Source organism: Fistularia commersonii, chromosome 18 (genome assembly GCF_037954325.1).
Source record: "Fistularia commersonii isolate RoL2024-O1a breed Wild chromosome 18, RoL_Fcom_v1.0, whole genome shotgun sequence".
Taxonomy (NCBI): Eukaryota; Metazoa; Chordata; class Actinopteri; order Syngnathiformes; family Fistulariidae; genus Fistularia; species Fistularia commersonii.
In genome coordinates, this window is record NC_141301.1 from 13,696,684 (window position 1) to 13,719,164 (window position 22,481).

The 22,481-nt window shown below is 45.6% G+C and overlaps 1 protein-coding gene across 5 annotated transcripts in view; it reads left to right on the forward strand.

The window, feature by feature from the left end:
* Positions 1–22,481, forward strand: part of cux1a (cut-like homeobox 1a) — a 60,208-nt gene that overhangs the window by 13,236 nt on the left and 24,491 nt on the right. For all 5 annotated transcript variants that reach the window (XM_086164056.1, XM_086164057.1, XM_086164058.1 and 2 more), the window contains exons 2-5: positions 8,688–8,798; positions 13,508–13,555; positions 17,758–17,836; positions 20,545–20,682. In XM_086164056.1, the coding sequence (XP_086020182.1) occupies positions 8,688–8,798; positions 13,508–13,555; positions 17,758–17,836; positions 20,545–20,682 (376 nt within the window). The remainder of the gene's footprint in view (positions 1–8,687; positions 8,799–13,507; positions 13,556–17,757; positions 17,837–20,544; positions 20,683–22,481) is intronic.

Consider the following 22,481-nt stretch of genomic DNA (forward strand, 5'->3'; position numbering starts at 1 on the left):
TGCAAGTATGAAATGTTGACATGTTGGGTCGTGTTTATTTCAATCGTCCGTCGCAGTCCCACGTCGCCATTTGAGCGATGACAGGACATTTTTCCATCCACGGTTATTTTTTTGTTGTTTTTCATTAAAAATTCGACCTAGTAAATTCATCTAATTCAATTCAATTTTTTTTAATTCATTGTTGACATAAATTCATTAATGTTAAGCACTCTGTGGCGATTGTAGGCTCCTAGCATGAATTGAATCAAATCAAAGTCATATCAAGTATGTTTTGTGATACCAGCAAGTCTGATATCATTGTTCCACTATTTCTTGTTATTTCATGATGAAACCATGGTTGACACTCTGGGCCTCGTGCCGAACGGCATTTAATGTCCCACTGGCACATGAGGTACACGGATTCTTTTGTCATGTCGTGTAACTGTACCGCTAGCATGAAGCGTTCGTCCTTAACGTAAGTGAATTACAACAAATCAACTAGGTTAATAAATTAAGAACAGATCAAATCTTAACCGAGTTAAAGCAACTTTGAACAGTGGGCCATTGTCAAGGGGTCATAGATGTTATGGGCCAAAAAATAGCTCTCTTTGAGTGAGCGGTGGTGTACATCAATGCTTTATTGCAAGCCCGGACTCGTGACCCTGTCATTGTCCATAGATGGTCACTTGGTTGTGCATTAGATGAATAGAATGATGTCAATTGCTCGCCGAAGTCCTTGGAACCCAGGCTTTCTATGTGCTCCGGAGAGCCCCGCACTTCCTCCAGACCTGATTAATCCCTATCGGCCCCCGCCATGATCGCTGTTTCCATTTTTTAGTCTGTATCTGGGCACTCATCCCCTCCTCAATCTCGTCTCGCTGGCACAGAATAGCTTCCTGGCAGAATGGAGGCATTAATTCAGGGATGAGAGGTGTGATCTCTCTTTCTCTCTCCCTGTCTGCCTGTCTGTTTGTCGGTCGGTCCGTCTGTCGGCCCGTCCGTCTCTCTCTCTCTCTCTCTCTCTCTCTCTCTCTCTCTCTCTCTCTCTCTCTCTCTCTCTCTCTCTCACTGTCTCTCTGTGCTCTGTTTGTAATGCGTGGCCTTTATCGTAGCTGAAACAGCTCACTACCCTCTGATCCTATCTCAGATCTCAATATCCTAGCCGTTCCACCCTGTAAACGCAGGGATGAAAAATCTTGCCCTTTCACCAATGCATTACACCCTAGCATACCGTCATACCCCTCTCCTCCCATTGCACACTCCACACCACTCACCCTTTGTGACACAGGCCTCCAGCTAAATTCGAACTCTGCAAAATGAGACCAAGTGAGCTGCACTTCCTCCATGCCAGAAACCATCTTAGTCTCATTATATTTGTATTTGGGCTCAGGCCTGGCCTCTGATACCCCTTGTCAGACAATAGGTCAGGCAAAATAATGACTAGCTCTCGGTAAGCTTCTGGAGAGTTAAGGCTTGGATGCTGGGGAGATAAAACAACAACTAGTCTCTCAGCAGAAAAAACATGGATCAATATGAACAAGGCTACGGTGTAAAAAGGCTGTTTTTGATCCAAGCTTCCGTCAGCGTCAGTGAGGTGAGTCTTGACAGCTTCTCTGCTGCTGGTAGATATGGATCTGTGTTCAAAAAAAGGAGCAAAACGCTCAGGGACCACAAGCGTCTTGTTAGACTGTGGAGAGTGGTAGGCTAACCCCTGCCCCCAACTGCTTTCCGCATATTCACACACCCGCATAGCGAGGCACACACAGTGAGGTGCACAAACACACACACACACACACACACACACAGGAACCCACACACTCACACAAAGTGTTTAGACCTCAGTTGTCACAGTGAAACTATTGTGTTGACTTGTGGTAAAGAAAACTCAGTGTTTGACTCCAATGGGTGAGTGGAAAAGCGATAAAACCAAAATTCAGGAGGGTATGACTCGTATGTTTTCAAACCCTGTGTGGTTTTGAAAGCGGCGTCTGCTGGCACATTTTAAGTTCCGCACCCCGCTACGTTACAGGTAGGAAGGCAGACAAACAGCCGGGATTGTAGTCTCTTATCTCTGCTGCTCTGTGTAGTGTTGTGCTGTGTTTTGAGGGGCCGTGTCTGTGATCTGTGATCATGTACCGTGTCGTAGCAAGAGTGGCTGTCGCTCCTAACCGAAGCCCACACCCCGCTGCTCCGCCCCCTCACAGTAGGTTTGGGATACGAGAATATTCAGCCGCATTGAAGATGGAGCGCTGCGAGGGGAGGGGAGGGGTGGGGGTGGGGGGTTTGAAAGGTAGGCCTCATAGATTTCAGATAAGGCTTCTTTCCAGACGCCTTTACTGTTTACTATCATAACCACATAACAGCCTCAGACTTGTCAAAGATAAAGGGAAAAGATAAGTGACTGCACTGGCAGCACGGAAAACTTCATCTCCTAAACATCTGTGTCACGATGCTCGGTACGTAGGCCCGCGAAACGGCCGTCTCGGGGTGTAATGCATCCGCGATTGTTTTATTTTCAAAATTTGACTCTTTTGCACCGTGACTAATGTGACGTTTGTAGCCGCCAACGAGTGTATTTTGCCCGTCTCTGTTTGTGCCTGGCGAGGATTCAAAAGCAATACTTCACCAGATTAATGTGTAAAACATGTGCCGAAGGTGTAGCAGTTAACCCACATCGTGTTTGGAATAAAACAGGACTGGCAGACCTGCTTGGCATGTCTTAGTGCAGACGAGGTGTAAACAAAGTGTTTCCAGCAGTTACAGTCCCAATTATTCGACACAGAATGAGATCTCGGGCCGAGGCTTGTGCGGCGGCGCTCTCTCTCTCTCTCTCTCTCTCTCTCTCTCTCATCTCTCTCTCTCTCTCTCCTCTTCTCTCTCTCTCTCTCTCTCTCTCTCCTCTCTCTCTCTCTCTCTCTCTCTCTCTCTCTCTCTCTCTCTCTCCTCTCTCTCTCTCTCTCTCTCTCTCTCTCTCTCCTCTGTGTGCACTCCTGGTCACCGTGGCAGCGCAGACGGCAGCTGCAGATTGACTTCATACTGGTGTACATAACAATAACTTTGTTGTCATTCCACTGGCCTATCTGACTTGGGCATCATTGGAGCGTAAGGGCATAAGAAAATTCCATGAAGGTTTTGATACCTACAATTAAAGTGCGCCCGTTCTCCTGTTATCTCATTTAGCCAGTGGTCGATATGATTGGTGTAATCAGACATGCCTGATTGGTGCCTTCCCATTTAATTAATCCATCTCACTTGTATCATCACCTGTGACTCATTAGAGTAATTGGTGTGAGTTAGTCAGATAGAAGGCCTTTCTCTGCCTTTAGACAAGTGGAAGGAATTTCATTAGCAGGAGGAACTGCACAAATGTACGTCTTGTGTTCCGACGGTCCGCTGGAAATTGAATTTGTTTACATATCACTATTATCCGTAGTTAGTGATATAACAGCGTTGATAGGGTGGAAGGATAGCGTACTCTCATTTGTGTTTGGCCCAACCTCCGCTCCTAGCAAAAACACAGCTTGCCGTGCCAGTTTTTTCTTTTTTTTTTTCTTTTCTTTTCTGGACGAACATGTTAGCGGGCTTCCTCTTCTGAAAGAAAGTTCAAAAGAATGTGGAAAGACTGGGCTCCCCACGTCACTGCAGCGGCCCGTCTGTGCATTCATGTGAGAGCACACGCGTGTGTGGAGCTGTGTGCGGGAGGCTTCTTGGCCAAGTCGGTGTTGAAGTCTCTCTAGGGAGTGTTTGGCAATCTGTTCCAATCGTCTTTACAGCTGACCAGACGACCAAATGAACCAGGACAGGGACTGCTGCTTTGGGCCAGTCCAGCCAAGCCAAGCAGGACTGTTACAGCAATCACATAGACATTACAGCCCACTTAATGCTCCCTTGCACACACCATATTCCATCCACAGCTAAACTAGACCGTGTAAGCCGAACCAGCCAGTGCAGAATTTAAAAATAGAATTTGTGATTGAATAAACAAGCCCATCAGTAAATTAAGCTGTTTGCAGATTTTCCTGTAAGACAGATTGCAAATTCAGACCACGGACCACCAGAGTGTGTTTCAAAATGAGACCCCGGCCAAGATCTTGTTTTCCCGCCGAACATGGACTTTGTGTACGCTAGCGTTTTTTTTTTTTTTTTGTTGGTTTGACTGTGTTATGTCTAGAATCGCGCCATTTTCACAAATATGCGATTTGTTCTTTATTCGGAACGACTCGGTGTCGTCGCTACCGCTGTCCGTGAGGGTTATCAAACAAGCCGCATGCCGTCGGTCCTTAAAATTGAGAGACAGTCTGTCCTATTGGTATGTCAGACGCTTTCAACCCCTCGCCCGAGAGCGGCTTCATCTGATGTTAACAGTATTCCTCTTTTTAAAGCCTGTTTACCGCACAAAGTAGCTGACTGGATTTGCTTCCAATTCAATGAATTTACAGGAAACCGTAGTAAATAAACGATGCCGTTGTTGAAACGTGAAAAATTCCCTCAACAACTCTCAGACACTCCGCCAGCCGTGTTTGCTGTCTCCCCCTCTTTTGTCAAACTGCAATTTGAAATTGTACGTCTCGATCCCTTTGCCTGTTTGTTCTGCATGCGCAACAGCCGCTTCTGTGAAGTGTGATGAAATAAGATAGAAGGTGACAGATGTCACCATTCTGGTCATTATAAATATGAAAGCTCTTCATCTTCTATTTAACTATCCATTAATCTAGCTATCTGCTATCTTTAGTCGTGACAGTAACAAACTGCGGTGTGGCTGCAATGAAGGATCGGATTGCAGGCCAGACTGGGCACCGGCTGCCCTTAATTCCTAGACTTTTAAAGAGTTATTCTCATCAGTCGTACAATATCGGTGTTGTCCCTCTGTAAACCCGTGTTAGCATTAAAAAAAAAAAAAAAAAAACACCTTTTTCATGACCAAAGTAATTGTTCTCCCAACCAAAACACAAGATCGACACTTTGCGTACTTCCAAAAATTCCCCTGAACATGGAAAAAGAATAAGGAGCAAAGAAAACGTTCAGTTTAATAACAGCAGCAGTCAGAGGGACACAAGCGATCAGTGTTTAGAGTTTCCCTTTGCTATATTTTTGGTCTGATATTCAGTTACTGTTCAAAGTATTGTGCAAACATTTACGGCAAAGCAAACCTCCACATAGAGCTGCCCTGAAACGACTACACATTCAAACCAAATATTATTTATTGTTTTTATTCTTCTTTGATCTAACAGCTTCTGTGGGCTACCAACCTCCTACCTTATGTTATTTTATCAGGAAATTATATATATTTCAATATTAACATATGCATAGAGGTTGAGACTCTGTTGGATTAAAACCTGCCAAGCCGTATAACAACTTTTGACAAAGAAAGTGTCTATGCTAATGCCGGAATAGGAAATATTAAAATCACCACCCTGCTTTATATGGTATATTCAGTTACATTCCTGAATGGCGTAGGGCATTCGGCGTGTCCTCTGTGGCGCTGCTCGGGGAGTTGGGTCTTGCTGATTTCCCCCGACCCCTCATTGACCCCTTTACTGTATAGGCACATTGCAAAGGAGAATCACTCGGTAAGCGATCGAACACGCTTCTGGCGACATTTAAAATGAATACCGTATTTGGCTCACGTAAAATATCTTAGCTTCCTCTGCATTTGTGTTTGGTGTTTCCACCAGAAAAAGGAAATACTGCTTTGAAAATCCCCATGGTAATATCACCACCATCTGGGTAAGGGTCCCAACCGCACCGACTGTTGCACGAGCTTGTAGAGTCTAAATTATGAAATCGGTCAAGTTCTCTGCGAGTGCAGAGACTCACCTGCACGGTTCCAGTTTTACCTTGACAGCATCCAGTAAAACAAGTGACCGACATCTTGTGTTGACTATTGTAGTTTTTTTTTTTTTTTGTTAACCTACAATACGGTAGATCAGTGCATGGTGCTAAACGCCGCATGACCTGAACGAGGCACAGCATCGGTTTCCGTAACGGAAGGAGATTCGATGCGTGTAAACGGTTGGGATTGGGGGCGGGGGTTCGGAGGGCATCGGGACAGTGAGAATTGTACACTTTCAGATGTTAAGCTCTATCAGCAAGATGGGTGTAAAGTCTGCTCGTGTGTGCTGATGTGGGCAGAGAGTTTGCTGCATAGTCAAAACCTGACTGAATCTGAGGGCCCTTTTTTTTTTAAACGGAGACCATGCCCATAATTACTTGCCCACTTGGCATTGAATCAATCCTCTTTCATGTGTGATGTGTTTATTTAGCTTAGCAGTGAGAATTTTTTTTTTTTTTTTGGTGGGGGGTGGGGGGGTCAGAGGCTTTGGTAACACATTGGAGTATGTGAGGGTATTGGAAAGGGATTGGTCTAAATCGAGGGCGTTGGGGATTGGTACATGACCTTCTGCAGCAGAACCCAAGTGGAAGACTGAGGCTATTTCAGTTGTTCTCAGAAACCAAGCTTATGAAAGATTTTAAATAAATGGTCAATTTGGCTTGCTGTATTTAAAACCTTTGGCATTTGGATAGCCGTGTTTAGGGAGCATGTAAAATGAAGTTACTTAAGAGTTAGCGTAGGAAAACGCTCTAAATCCTAAGAGTGTTCCAAGAAGCTGTTAGAGAAGATGTTTTTACAAGATGGCATCTAAACGCAAGGGCAAGAACACAATAATGTTTTTCACATGCGATTTTTGTTTTGAGAACCAACAGGCTTTTGGCCTCGTTTCCATCATGTGAAAGCTGCAACGAGGGAGACTATTAGAATATCACAAAGAAAGTCTCTTTTTTTTTGACAAGATGTTTCCGTAGCTATCTTCTGCCATCATTCTGTGATTTCACTTAATTTAGAATATTTAGAATCCAAAAAGTTTCCACCGGTGAATTGGAAATGATGGCATATTAGATTGTTGTTACTTCAGGCCATCTACACTGACTGGCACATTAAGTATTTACAAAATTTACTCACAAGCAGATTAAAAACGTCTCCCTAGCGTTAGTGACACTGTTTAGTTAATTAATAAGCAACAACTCTTTGCCTGTAGGGTATACCTGAACTTATCCTGGTTGATTCTTCATTTAGGTCAGGCTTTGACCTGAATCATTCCAGTTATTCAGCATATCCAAATTATTTCAGTTACCTTAACCTGTCCGTAAGCAAGCTTCCAAAACCCGATATATCAGGTGATTAATTTCCGCCCGATATCAGCACGTCGAAACAGCTGGGCATCTGGGTCTTGTAAGTAATCGACGAGTAGAATAATTACATTTCAGCTCATGAACGAATTTTTTTTTTTTTTTTTTTTTGTTAAATTTAATTTTTTTTTTTTTTTATTTTTTTAATTTTTTTATTTTTTTTTTTTATTTTTTTTTCGCTCGAATTCACTAACAGCAAGTGCAGCTGCTCCATGGCCGTGGGCAGACAGGCTGCTACATCAACTGCTCCATGGGCAGTGAGAGCAAGATGGCATGTAAGCAAGTGAACAGTCCCCCCCCCCCCCCCCCCCATTTTTTTATTTTGAATGCCCCGTGCTACCACATTAAACCCACTGCAATGAATGGTTGACTAAGTCATTTGTTATTTTATTCTTTTTTGATGGTTTGTGAATAGAACAACATCATGGCTGGTCATGGAATGAAATGTCATGCTAATAGAGGAGGGGGGGGGGGGGGGGTTGACTCCCAATTAGTACTTGGTCACACTGCTTCTTCAGAGAGTTTTATTTTCTTGTGCGTGTTGGAGGCGTGGGCAATGTGGGGTGGTGGGCATGTATGCGTGAGCGTGTTTTGGGACCTTGTCAGCAAACCGAGCCATAAGGGCCCCTGTGGTAATGTGTGTATTAAATGATTAGTGTGTTAGTTAGCATAACGGCCCTTCAGCAGCGTTTAATCACTCTCAGGGGTGGGCGGCCTCATAGGAGGTGGATGGGAGGGGTGTGTGAGTGTGTGTGTGTGTGGGTGTGTGTGTGTGTGTGTGCGCGGGGAGAAGAAAGATTTTAATGTAGGAGAAGTACTGCCGGTTGAATGAGTGAGTGGATGATCTGTAAAGAGTGGAAAAATGAGGGAGGAAAAAAAAGGAGTGAGCGTGACAGAGGGCAAGAATCCAACAGAAACATAATCCAGCAACACTCACACTCAGCAGACAGAGATACAATCTTTACAAGGCCTGAACGTCTTGTTAATGTCAGCACTTGGCTCATCATCTGGAACAAGTCCCATAAATAGCTATTAATAACAATGCAAAATGGATGTGGATAAAGGCGGGTGTTGCTTCTGCCTTGACAACACTTCTGTTGTTGATAATCAGGCATGTTTTTATGTGGGGAGTGTTCATCTGCTGTAAATAGTCCAGTAATTGTTTCGAAGTATACAAGCAGTATTGGTCGGTGGTCCTGACACAGCAGTAACCGATTGACAGGATTATGACTCCGCTATTTCCTGTTATCGGCTTCCAAGGTGGCTCTCTCGTGGCGAGCGATGTTGTGGTTTTCCTCGTCTTTGCTGCCACAACATGTCTGTCGAATCTCGGATGAGGCACGGCTAAGCGCGGCGGGTCAAGGAGTCCTAATGCCTTGTTAGAAATCAACTTTCTTGTTTTCATTCCAAATAATAACGGTTATCTTGATGGTCCGAACAAGGTAACTCATTGCAGGTGTTGTGAAACGCAACCCCGTCTTCTTATCGAACTCAATGCAAATTTTGTTTCTGTGTCGCAGAAAGAACTAGACGCCACCGCCACACAGCTTGCCAACAGACAGGATGAGAGCGAACAGTCCAGGAAGAAACTAATCGACCTGAGCCGCGAGTTCAAGAAGAACACACCAGAGGTGAGAGAGTCTTATTTTACCTGATATGCATCAATGTACACACATACCCAGCTGTTCTTTCTGCTATCATGATTTGGCTCCTGGTTTATGCGTCTTCTGTCTTCCTCCTCCTAAATGTTGCACTGATTATTTGCAGAGAAAATAAGAGGAGGAGTAGATGTCGCAGAGATGTGGGCTTGGCTCCCAAAAATAGTCTCTCCATTAGTTTCCCTGAAATCCTAAAGAGACAAAACAGAAAACCCCTCAGGAGTTTGTATTATCTGACCTAGTTTTTTATGCGTGCAGAAAGTGCGGTCTGTAGAGTGTGTGTGTGTGCGCGCGTGCTTGCATGCGTGTGAGTGTGTGTGTGTGTGTGCATGCGTGTGTGTGTGTGTGTGAGAGAGAGAGAGAGAGAGAGAGAATGAGTGTGTGTGTGTGTGTGTGTGTGAGGCAGTGAAAGAGAGAGAGGGAGAGAGAGAGAGAGAGGCAGAGAGTGTGACAACACTACTAAGTGGGATCAGGAGGGAATTCTGTCCTGTTCCTGTGCTCCCGTCACTCCTCCTGGGAATATTTGTTTCATCTCCGTTACCAAGGCAACACATTTGAAACCACACAGCGAAAACAAAGTATTGTTGTGTTATTATTGGTAATGTCACCATGGTGAATTATTGATGGTAGTATGAATTATGTATGAATGGAGTAGACGGTGGATAGAAAATTGTCAACTCTCCACGGAGATGACAAGAGGACTATTGTAGTTACCACAGGATGAGGATTGTGACTATTGACTTCAGTGTGCAGCTCACTTGATTTAGAGGAATCCTCCGCACCAGAGGAAACCACCTGAATACAAAAGGCAGTGATTTCTCTTTGCCGAAGATTTCCTCTAATCTAATCTGATTTTCAAATGTAACGCAGTAAAGCCAGAGGTGGAAAGACACACATGCGGTGGCAGGGCGAGACATACTCACACACTCACACACACACAAAAAAAACACTCACAATCACACAGTGGCAGATAGCCTAGATCACAGAACAGGACACACACATTCATCAGTGTAACAAGGCTGTGATTTAGGAAGGCTCCTCTGGCGTCTGTGTGGCCCCTGGCATCTCCCTGGTATGTGGAGGAGGAATCCGAGCCAGGCCAGACGAGCGACAGGATTCATTACAGGGCTGTAACAAGCTCAATAGGAATCAGCACTAAAACCCACGGCATTTTGAAGCGTATGAGCATCAAGACAGCCTACCAAATAGCCTAGGTTCATAAAGTTTGATGGCCCGGCTTGATTAAAAATGCCCGATCGTCTTGTGTACGTACGCGGGGGCCGCGCTTTCGGTCTTGCGGCCCAACACGTGAGGCCGACCGGCCCGCACAGCCGCCTGTCAGCTCTTTACGGTCCGCACCAGTCAGCGGCGATCACAGTCACATCAGATCAGACTGCATTAGGCTGAGCGGGAGTCCGCCTCTGATCCATTATTCAACAACCAGGAGGCCGACCTACGTTGACTGTGTCTAGTCTGCTGAGCTGTACTCGGCGTGAACTGCACTCATGGCCTGCCCAGTAGCACACACACCAGCTTTTGTAGCATTTTGAAAGTAGTGCAAAGAAATGCAGCGTGAAAACAAAGTTTTCATAATTCATTAGGGCCGACACACTGTTGGAGGGGAAAAAAAAAAAAAAATATATATATTTTTTTTTTTTTTGAGACTGCATCTCACTGTGGCTCCTAGCTCACCTGAATAATTCATTCAGTTCTTAATTTCTTTTTAGTACGTCAAGACTCTTCTGCTATATGGTTATAAAGGCAAGGGTGGGAATGGCTGTAAAATGTCCCAAAGATTGCTAGCCAGAGGCTGTGGTAGTAAAACAACTTTGTGTGTTCTAGTGCGTGTGCGTGCATGCACGCGCGCATACACACACACACACACACACACACACACACACACGTTTGTGTTTAGCTGCAGGGCAGACAGACAGCGAATGGGAGTTCCATACTCCCTGGAGGATTCCTCGGGCTGGCCTGTCTGCTGTCTGCCGGCAGCTCACACACCAGTCATCCATCTACTGCTGCCTGGCCCCCTCCACTCCTTTCACTACACACACACACACACTCACACACATACACGCACACACACACGCATGCACACACAGATTGACCATGGTGTCTGTGTGCATTGTTATGTTCTATGGTCATAAATCTTTGGGAGTGGAGGGGGCAGGGGGTGGAGCACCAGAGAGTGGACCAAAGGGGTTTAGAGCTCGGGTGTTCAGCAAATTCAGTAGGATGCCTCTGCATGTTTCTTCTTTTTCTTCTTTTTTTCCTAATGTGTTTGTTTTCTGGGCTCAGTGTTTATTCTTCCAGGGAAGAGAGAATGTATCTGTGCGCTGGCTCACCAGGGCTGACGTTATATTCGGTCATTCCCAAAAATACATGATGAGAGGCTGAAGCGCTTTTGCAAAATAACCTCTAATTAGATTAGGTCATGAGGAATTTAGGCAAATGTTTTCGACAAGATATTTTATGAAAGTTTACTAATTGGAAGGTTGTCTGTTTTGTGTTCCGTTGATTTACAACTTTAACAGTCTCATGGATACACAGAATTTAAATAACAAACAGAAAAAAAAAAACATTGAAATTATGGAAAATGACAGTATAATAGGCCACAAATAGCATAACTGACACCTCTGTGGTGTTTTTGCACGGGTGTATTTTCATGCTTGCTTTTTTGTTTTGTGTGCGCAAGGGAGAACCAGAGCAGGGAGCCAGGAGCAGGAGCAGGGGCAGGGGCAGGGGCAGGGACAGGGACAGGGGCAGGGGCGGGATGGAGGTCATTATCCCCAGCAGGGGAATATTAAATTGGCCCAGACAAACAGCCACAACGACCCCTGATGAGGTAACAATGGAAAAGGGTCAATTAGGTCATGACCCGTCCTCAGCCTCAGACAAGCAGTCTGTCTAGACCAACCTGGGATCAGGCCAGACACTGAATCTGGTCCCAGGTCAGTTTGGGATGGTGTTTCCCAGCAGCATCAGTTGGGCTTTTAGGAGGAGGATATCTAAAAGTCGCCGAGTCTCTTAAGCACAGATCTGTTGTTGCTCTACTTCACATCTTCATTAGGCAGTTTTGTGAGTATGTGTGTATCCACAAACTGTGCAAATCAAATGTTCCTGCACAGAATGTCCTATTCTGCTGTGCTTTTTACCATACGCTCCAGTTCAGTTTGTTAGGATGTAGGCTCAGCTAACAGCCTGGTGATTTGCATGTTCCCCTGATACATACTCGACTGGCTATCTAATCTGAAACCGCTGACTCGTATGGGAAAGTCATGCAATGGGACTTGCGGGATAAAAGCATTTGCTGTATAGTAAAAATTTGGTGTGCAGAGACTGTTTGCATTCACTGTAGGCCATTCTCAGCGGCTCATTCACTCCCCTTTCTCGCACGCACTAGTGGTGCCTCTGGGTGGCCCAGGTGGTGCTGCACCTGTTCTAATGACAAACACAGTCCACCAGAGCACCTCGGGGCACAAACCTGGCCTCCTCCCTGCCCTCATTCTCATCACACACTCACGCATCACTTATTATTCAGTGGCAGGGTAATGATGGCTTCTAATTGATCACAACGTGGTCCTTAAAAGTGATCCGCCAAGGAATTGTTTCATTTTCGATCAATACGGGCGACAAGTATCCGTCTTCTATTTTGCAAAATGTATAAATATATATGTATTTCTGTATGTGTGTGTGTGTGTGTGTGTCTTTTTTCATGACAGTGTTGATTACCTTATTTTGAAGAATCCCATATGACAGCGATAAACAAAGTGACAAACAAATTGGTAACTCTCGGCTGTCTGATAGACACATGTTGACAAAGTCTCTATCCGATGCCATTCTCAGCCACAGACTGTTCTTAATTGGTTATGTCAAAAATCTCAATCTGCTCGAGTTGAGTGGGGTTTGTGTCATAGAACAGAATAGTTTACAAATGAGAAAATAAAATATGGTGAGCTTAAACTTTAATAGTTTTCGTGATCTGCAACTCACATAGTTTTCTTAAATTAAAATGAAACGTTAGCTTTGTAATGTGTCTGTTTGTGATCAGAGGGTTTTTTTTTTCCCAAAGGGATGGTAATTATTTAATTATAGGATGTGTGGGGTCGAGTCGGTGGGTGGGTCGGTTAGATCGTTACCTTGGCTTATTTATTCTTTAAATGAATTAATGGTGCGAAGCTGTGTGATTTATGGAAAGAGACGCAGCAGGGGCAAAATATAACCCCAAAAGTCACGATAATCACAAGTTGTAACTCTGAAGCCCATCCGCTACAAGCATAGTTTCCCAACGCACTTCGCCAAAAAACAGTTTACAAAACAAGCCGAGGTTGGATGGAGATGACTCAGCAGGGCAGTCAGACCAGGGTGGAAGGAGGAAGGAGCTGCGAGCAGATGTCAGAGGAAGCTGGGCAGAAATGACGGGAGGAAAGAGCATCTGCGTTCAGTGTGTAGCGAAGGGAGGAGGTCCATCGTGCAAGGATGTGCACCCAACTACCCACAGACCCCCTCCCTTAAACACACCAACAGTCATTGTCACATTTTACTCTTCTCATATTCTTGCTCACAGGAAGGAGAATATTTTTGTTGGACTTCTCTTTTCAGGAAAACATTTGGAAATGACTAATAATTTGGTCAGTCTTTTCTAATTCGCTAACTGTTCTTCTGTCACTTTTCAGGACTTACGGAAACAGGTCGCCCCTTTGCTAAAGAGCTTCCAAGGAGAGGTGAGTGGGATTTTCGACCACGTAGTGATGGACGTTTATTGCTTAAATACAGCCAGTCAGGAGACGCAATTTTACTGGTCATGCTTCCTCCGTCCTTGTTTACTTTCCCCGCTTCTGTCTGTCGTCTTGAGACGTCTTCTATTCATTGAAATTTCTTCCTCTCTCCGTCCCTCTTCACCCCTCCGCCATCTCCTATTCTTTCTCTGGCTACAATCTCATTTCCCCTCTTTCCTCTTGCTTTTTTTTTTTTTTTCTTCCCTCCTTCGCTCTGCTCCTCTCTTGATTTTCTGTCCTATTCATGAAGTCCTGTAGCCCGAGGGTTTGTTTAAATTGCATCCTGCAAAAAAAAAAAAAAAAAAAAAAAAAAAAAAAGGCATCACAAAACCCTGGCTGTAGCCAGTCACAACTCACCGAATGCTATTTCCTCTGACTTTGTTTGTCTGTGTGATTCACTGGGGTTATTTGTTGTTGATTATGTGAATCATGAGCTGTTTTTGTTCATTGTGGCACATTTATTTACTCCTTGTTTAATGTTGCGGCCTAACTTTTTATGTACCTTGACCTATAAAATAAGCGCGTGTGCATGGTTATATCAGACACACACACTTTTCTCTCTATCTCCTCCTTCATCATTTTGGCCTATTTCCATCATGGCTCCTCCTTTCTGGCAGCCATGCATTTCTAGTTCACTCCCATATGTGAAAGAGGTTATGCGTGGAAGAGGCTGGTTTAGACTGGGACATTATTTGGGGTAGGAGTGGGTGGACATTCAACTAAATCTCTCTTACTTAGCACTCAAGCACACAAACACACACAGACACGAATACACACACACACACACACACACACGCACACACACACACACACACACACACACACACACACACACACACACACACAAATCATCTCAATAGATAGTGACAGGGCTGCTTTGCTACTGGCCATAGAATATTACAGTTTAACACTGGGTTAGTTTCCATATTCTTGTGTTAGAGCAGCAACCACAGCCAGCGGTTATGTAAAAATGCTGTAATTTATAGTGGTTCCACCATGTTCTGCTGATGATCCACACTCTATTTAGAGAAATGAAACAGCAGCAATATAATTGGGGCTTTGTCAGCTGTTTCCACCATCCCCATGTTGACACACCTCAACAGTGTGTGCACCAGAACAGGCTGAGGTGCATTGTGGGTGGTCGTGGAACTGAGAAGACATTATCTTGTGATTATTGAGATAATACTGTACACCCGCGCCAGTCTTGGAGCAGCCCATCAATCAGTCGACTATTCTGCACACTTGCATGCCACAACATGAGCAGCTCTGAGAGCGCATAATTTTAGCCCGGCTTTGTTTGCTCTTTCTATCCTTTGATCAAGGGCAAGACAGCGCCACAAAATAGAGGGTCTTCCTCTGGAAGGTCCACCGTAAGTCATCCGAGCGATTCACGCAATGACTTCAATCTTTACTAACTCGATGGAGGATTCGGACAGAACAATAAGAAAGTTTGGGCTCAAGAACTCGGAGGTCTTGATACGCTGTTTAATCTTTGTCATTGAAAGGTAGATGCCTTTGGGTCATAATTATTACCAATAACCGTACGGTTTCCACAAGGCCTCAGTCGCTAAATGGGTTATGTGAATGTGTACGTGTGTTTGTGTGTGTACGTTGCATGCTCACTGTTCCTTGTTGGTTCATCGATCAGATAAGCTTTTCCATTATCCAAGGCTTCAGTCTCTGCTTCCCATAGCCTATCCTTATCAGACTCCACTGGGGCCACACACACACACACAGACACAGGCATACGCACGCACACACACTCACACACACACACACACACACACACACACACACACACACAGGTCAGCCCGATGCCCTTCACACACTATGGGTTAGATAGGGGAGCGAGGTGGTGCTGAGTGATGGTGGCACGAGGTGCTGACGTATGTACCACTGTGTTTGTGTGTATGGATGTGTCAGGGATACCTTTTGCAATTGCAAGCACTTCTCATTGCTAACCCACTGATACTGGCGAGGTATCATTTGTGTCACTTCATTTGTTTTGCTTGGTGTGTGTGTGTGTGTGTGTGTGTGTGTGTGTGTGTGTGTGTGTGTGTGTGTGTGTGTGTGTGTGTGTGTGTGTGTGTGTGTGTGTGTGTGTGTGTGTGTGTGTGTGTGTGTGTGTGTGTGTGTGTGTGTGTGTGATGGGGGCAGGGGAGCATGTAATAGCAGATGTGATTGGGATTGGTTGAAAGCACTGCAGTTGGGAACAGCAGGGTTGTATTTGCAAATCCTGGGTGGTCTTCTAATGGCTCTGGTCCTGCAGTTAACCTGCCTCTAACTGTAGGGTGTGTCCTATATTAAATGTCTATTTCCTGCCTCCCATGTTGGACTATATAAAGCTCCTGTACCACTGACCTTGGCCCAGTCATTGTACAGTCACGCAGCTGGCTTCCTTCACTGCCATTGGCAGATCATTCTTTTTGTCTTTGCTTGTGAGCACGTGTGTGTGTGTGTGTTTCTTCTTTATCGTTAGTTTTTTTTGCAATCTTTTCCATTTAATCACATACTGCGTGCCACACAAGCACACACACACACACACACACACACACACACAAACACACATCAACAGTTTTGAACAGGTTTGATTTTGGTGTGTGAGAGGTATTAGCACTCGGCATCAGTAATCTCCCATTAGCGGCCTCGCAGTTCTGGGGCCTGATCGCTCAGTGTCACACATCACATGAAGAGAGTAAAATACACGATGCGGCATGACGTGAGAGTCAAATATAATAGCGGCGGTATGCAATTATATGTCTGTTTCAGATGGGGAGAGTGAGACGGAGGCCCGGCACATGCCAGAGTGTGTGACAGTAACATGTGACAAAGACAGAATCTGAACAAGAGTGAGGGAAAGGGGGGGAAGAGATTCCAAGAACATGGAAGTGACACAGGGAGAATTTGAGTGCGAGACTGAGAGAAGGGGAGAGAGAGAGACATAGAGGAATAACAGGGGTAGAAGAGGGAGGGGTGTTGGCACCAGCCTACTCAGGGCCAGATGTTTTGCGGCTAAAAAACTAGAGATGAATCAAAGCCATGTGAAGAGATTTATTAGGTTCCCATAGGAGCCCAGGCAGTATTACATGTATCCAGCTCTGTTTACAGTGGCAAGAACCTCTAAACCACCCATCAACTACACTACTGGCTTGGCTGGAAATGTGAAGACTTTATATTTGGACTTATATAGGCTTTTGTCCTTATGCCTTTTCTCCTGCTGAACGTGTTGGAAGAGTTGGAAGAGAACACAACCCTGTTTAGTCTGTGTGTGTCTGTGCGTCTGTGTCCGTGTGTGTGTGTGTGTGTGTGTGTCTGTTTCTGTGTCCGTGTGTGTGTGTGTGTGTGTGTGTGTGTGTGAGCCAGAGTAGTCAGCTGTAGCTCTGCCCAGTACAGTAGCACCATCTGAATGTCTTTATTCGGCATCTGTTTCCCTCGATTTAGACTGGATTTCAGACGTGTTTCTCCTGCTCTGCCTGGTTCTCATATTGGAGTCTGACGCGGATTGCACAGTGGAGCTTTTTGCCTGATGGTTCGGTCTTTGACGACAGTATAATAGTTTCTCCTGTATGATTTTAGAATTAATCTCTTATGGATCCATTCTAATGCTGTCCATTTCAATAATATCGGGAATGGAATGCATGCCGTGCCCTCTTGTGTTAATGGCTGCATCAGTAATGGATCCACACTGTATTGCCGCTTAGAGCTGACTGAATAATCTGCTCCTGCTGTGGCTGGAAAGACTGAGCCAGCTGTTTAATGATGTCAGCGTGCTGGAGGGGAAACGAACACGCTCATTCACACTCACGGGGGTACACACACACACACACACACACACACACACACACTGATGGACTGAGGCGCTCTTACTCGAGGACAGACAGACGCGGTCACGCACGGGTACACGGCAAACGAAATGCATCCGTCATCGGCTGAACAGCTGAACTGACTTCACGGGAAGGAAACACCAATGGACCCACTGTCAAAACAACCATGGCCACATGTAGCACAGAGTGAGGATAGACAGATGCGTTGACAACTCTGTGTCTTTGCAGTGACAATTCTCGATCCAATCTTTCTCAGCGTATGGATCGTTCGGGTCTTATCTTTTGTGCTGGCATTTGAACCTTTTTCTGTCTTTTGTCCCACAGATTGATGCCCTCAGTAAGAGAAGTAAAGAAGCAGAGGCCGCCTTCCTTAACGTGTACAAGAAAATAATCGATGTCCCAGGTAAGCTTGTGGGCGGGCAAGTCCTTTGTCCGCGATCCTTGCTCCTGCGGCGCGCCTCCGTTTGAATTTATACCCACGACGGAGTCCTGCGGAAATGTCGCAATTCATCGAATCAGTGCGAAATTTGTTTTCATGTAGATAATCGGGGGATTTTAAAATGTGATTCTCTCACGTCAGGTTTCAAATTACAGTGGATTCGATGCTTTGATTGTTTCAAAAAATATCCAGATCGCCGTATTGGCGCTCAGACGCATCCTCGGCGCGCCGGGCACGCGCGCCTGAATGAAAGCCTAGACCTTCGGTGACGCACACACGGCGCACACGTGGGCCGCATGATTTCAGCACATTGCCCGAGCTGAGTTAAATTTGCCGGAGATCTCTGAAAGTGCGCTCGTCTAGACATCTCTCCAACCCCTCCGCCGAAAGAAGAAGGAGAAGAAAAAAAAAAAAACATTATCATGAGACTCTCTTATCCATTCAGACAGCGCCAACCAGGGAGGAGAAAAGCATGACACCATCCCTCTGGTGCTCCTTGACGGTGCATCGAGGCGCATGCAGAGCCTTAATATGTCCCCATGAGATGTCATTCCCACTGGTGTTGCCTTTTCAGGGTCTAAGCAGAAGGTGCATCCTGATTATGGATGACAAGTACGCCCACGATCGGCCGCTGTTAGCCACACACATGAACAGTCATGTTCAGAACACTGGAGCCGAGGAGGTACACACAGTACAAAGCGTTACTCAACGCACTGTCACCGCGTTCGCGGTCGGGGATTTTTAGCTATATGGGAGCCCCGGAGAGGCCACGTATGTCGGAACGAAAGCGGCGGAGTTCATCTATAGCGTATGGAGGTCATGGTATTCCCACATGGATAGACCTACAGTAATATCTTTGGATTGTACTGCTCCCAATAAGTCAGCGCTAGCTCTGACGGGGCTATTCTTAACTTGCAGCGAGACAGTGATGTAATGCCTGATGCACACACGCACACAGACCAGCCTGACTAATGCAGCAGTCTTGAAAGTGGAAACAGTGTGTTTTGTTCTGTGTTCTATCAGCTGAAGGCCTGGTTAGTCAGCCCAGTGTGCTCTGCTTTAGATTAAAGGTGTCTGGTGAGAGCATTCAGCAGCAGTGGCCTACAAGTCAAAATGCCGTTCAGTTGATCTTTTCTTTTCTTTTTTTTTCCAACGCTAGGACGGTGGGGGCTGGGCTATGTGAAGGACAATGGTTTGATAAGAGAAACTTTATTTTCAAGGTCGCCGAGACAGATAGGAGTACAAAAATACAGGGCATTCAGTTATGCTCCTTGGTGGTTATTTGCACTCGTGTGTAATTCTGTATGTGAACACGCGTGTTGTATCTGGGTGTGTGTGTCAGAGCTTAGCCCTGCGTGGTGTGTCACCTTGACAGCATAAAATCAGCATGAAATTCTCCAATCGTTCTCTGCTGATCTCTCATTAGCATAGTTAAGATATCTAACTGCGTCAGACATGAGGCTCACACACATGCACACTTCTGTGTGCACTTAACACACACACACAGACATGCATGCGCACACACACCACAGCCCTTACCCCCAGCTGTAAGCTGTCAGTTCCTCTTATCTGTACAACACACACACATAAACACACACACACAAACTGCTCTTTTAGCTGGCATGCTGATGAGCGTCGCCTGCGTCTCTTGGCTGCCTGTCACCAGTCTGCCACCCATGAGCACCAATCAGATGTGATTGGCCTGACTGACAGGCCTCTTTTCATGACAGTTAACCCTGCTGGGTCTTCAAAGATGTCGGTGAAATACCGCCATTAATTCCTCTCTTGTCGCACGGCCTTTCTCCCACTTATTCACAGGTCTGCGCCCCGATCTGCCAGTTTATGAACGCTCGCGTTGGCGATAGCCAAGCGTTGACTCGTTCGATGTTGCCGTCGGTGCGCGGCTCACCAAAATCTGTTGATGCATCCGCATTCCCGTCTCGCCACGCCAAAACTTTGCATCATATAAATTGTCTCGGTCAAAACTGTAGGCGATACTGTATCGTTCAAAGGTGTTCATTGATAAAGCTAAGTAGATACTGAATTGTGAAAGCTTCCAGTGGCTTTCGTAGCCGTCAGATGTAAAGTGTTGAACTGCACCTTATCTCCAGTCTGTTCCTTTCCTCCTAATCATCAAAGCGATACGATGTTCTGTAAACATTTACAGTAGAAGCCGACTGGAATTTCTGAGTGATATTCACATTAAATATTAATTAACAAAGACCTGAACGATGTAATTAACCATCGGAGATCGAGGAAAAATATAAACAGGGAGGGGGGGGTCAAAGATAATATGACAATGGACACTCAGAGATATAGCCAACAATTTGATCTTCAGCAGTCTGTGACACTTTCAGGCTGTAGCTTTATCCATTTGGCTCAACAGAGACTGTGCTGGGACACGTAAGTCATATCATCATAATAATGCCAGTATAAGTGACGTTTTGTCCTTGACAGAACTAGTTACAATCTCAAGTTCAGTGGCTACGCTGGATCAGAGCGCCGGGAGCTCTTGGAGATTCATTGCCTTGCCTTAGGACTCCTCACTAAGACAAGCAATTGCTCTCACTGGGCCTTGAATGTAGTTATTACTAGCTCGCTAAGCAACCCTGCCACCCATGTTTGTGTAATCTGTGTCGCACTGTGTTAACGTGGTGTGTTTTCTCTGGTAGATCCTGTACCTGTACTCGAGCTGGCTCAGCAGCTGCAGCTGAAGCTCCAGAGGATGCACGACATTGAGACAGAGAACACCAAACTTCGAGAGACACTGGAGGACTACAACAAAGAGTTTGCGGAGGTCAAAAACCAAGGTTAGAGACCGTTACATGCGGTGGCATAGTTCTTTTGTTTGCGTTTCTACCTTGAGAGTGGTAGATGTGAGGCAACACAATGACACAATGAGCTTTAAGCTGCCGAAAGGCTTGCTTTGTCTACAGTATACTGTATTACTGGCTGCTTTAAATACCCCTCGTAGGGCTTGGAGAGAGTCAGCGATGAAATTGCAATTTCATTTTGTTATCGCCGGCGCGCTGTTTCTTCGCCACATCTAAATGCCGAACATAAAGAGGTACGCAGGTTGGAAGCTGCGACACCGACCGGCCCGTAAACAAATACAAGTGGAACTTCCCCGCTACCTCGGCCCTGAAGTAAAAACCCAGTGGGGTGAAGGGTTCAACCACTGGCCGGGAGCAGAGCCAAATCGCGCAGCTCCCTCGGTCTACATTTTACCGGAACCTCTCCCCTGCCGCTCCCTCGAGCTGCTGGAGGGAGAGGGCCGTCTGTGGGTTCAGGCCGTACCGCTGGGTCGAGGAGGGCCAGGAATCGATACCTTTACCGTCACTGGATTAAATTGGTCGGGTCTGTGTAAGTTCATTTTCCATTTTCAGTGGGCGTCAACACGGGTCACGGGTCAAACAATACTGCGGATCCTATTCTGTAGACCTATGACCAGTTAGCATAAAAAAAGTGAGGCCATAAAACCAATGAGACAGAATGTGCAGTGGAACTGCCTGTCACAGAAGAAACAGTGCTACGCTAGAGAAATGTAAACAGATGACATGCTGCTGTTGAATGCCATTGTGAGTCCAGCAAGCGTTTTTTTTTTTGTTTTTTTTTTCCATTGCAAAAGATTCGAATGTTTTTTGTTTGTCTTCTGAACTGATAATAAGATGTCATGGTTATTGAATCAACTTCAGCGGAGGGATTCATCTTGTGTTTATAAAATATCTCTGGGAATGCCCAATGTAGCACCAGGCATTCCCGTCCCGCAGCAGCCCGGTCATTCTTCACGTCTGCGCCGCCCCCTATCTCACTGTTATGATTGCCGTTATTCACGACACTTTTTTAGAAGCAGATAAATGAGAGGGGGAGCTGAAAATTGTATAGAGCGAAATGAAATAAGAGCTCGGCAGACTCATACGGTCGCCAGGCTGAATTTGCATCCCTAGAAAGGAGCTCCGGCGCCGGGTCGGACCGAGCGGCCTCTCAGCCGCTTGAGCATTAAGATCACCGATTTTCAAAACGGAGGCCAAAACTTGTTTGGAATGACTTTTAGCCTTTACATTTGAAAGGAGTACATCTGCTGAAGAACTGTACTGGTCAGTGTGACACTGCTGATATGTGTGTGTTCTCATAAGCAGCACATCCTGTCTAGGAGACACGTAAATGCTTCTCAGTCGCAGTAGTCGTATTGTTTTCGTAAAGAGACAGATTTCAACATAGGTTTACGTGTTGATGTTATGATGAGGTCAACAGCACACGTTTATTTTAACAAAATAGCCCGTATTATGTGTTGAAATACTTTTCGGTGTGGGGGCTGGGCGGCGGCAGGGGGTCTTCACGGATTAAAGAACACGCCAGGCTGCCTCCGTGTAAGGAAAGGTGGAAAAACTGACAGAGGCCGGAAGATGAGTGAGAAGGAGTCATAAAAGTGGCTTAATTTCAGCAGAAAAGAAGGAGTGTGCAAGCAGGGGGGAATGTTTTGGAATCCCCTTCCCTCAGTGAGAGTTAATTGGAACAGCTCGATAGCGGCAGGGATCCATTCTGCTATTGATTTTCCTGTTCCCTCATCCTTTATCCCACCTTCCTGCCTCAATAGATGGGGGGATAT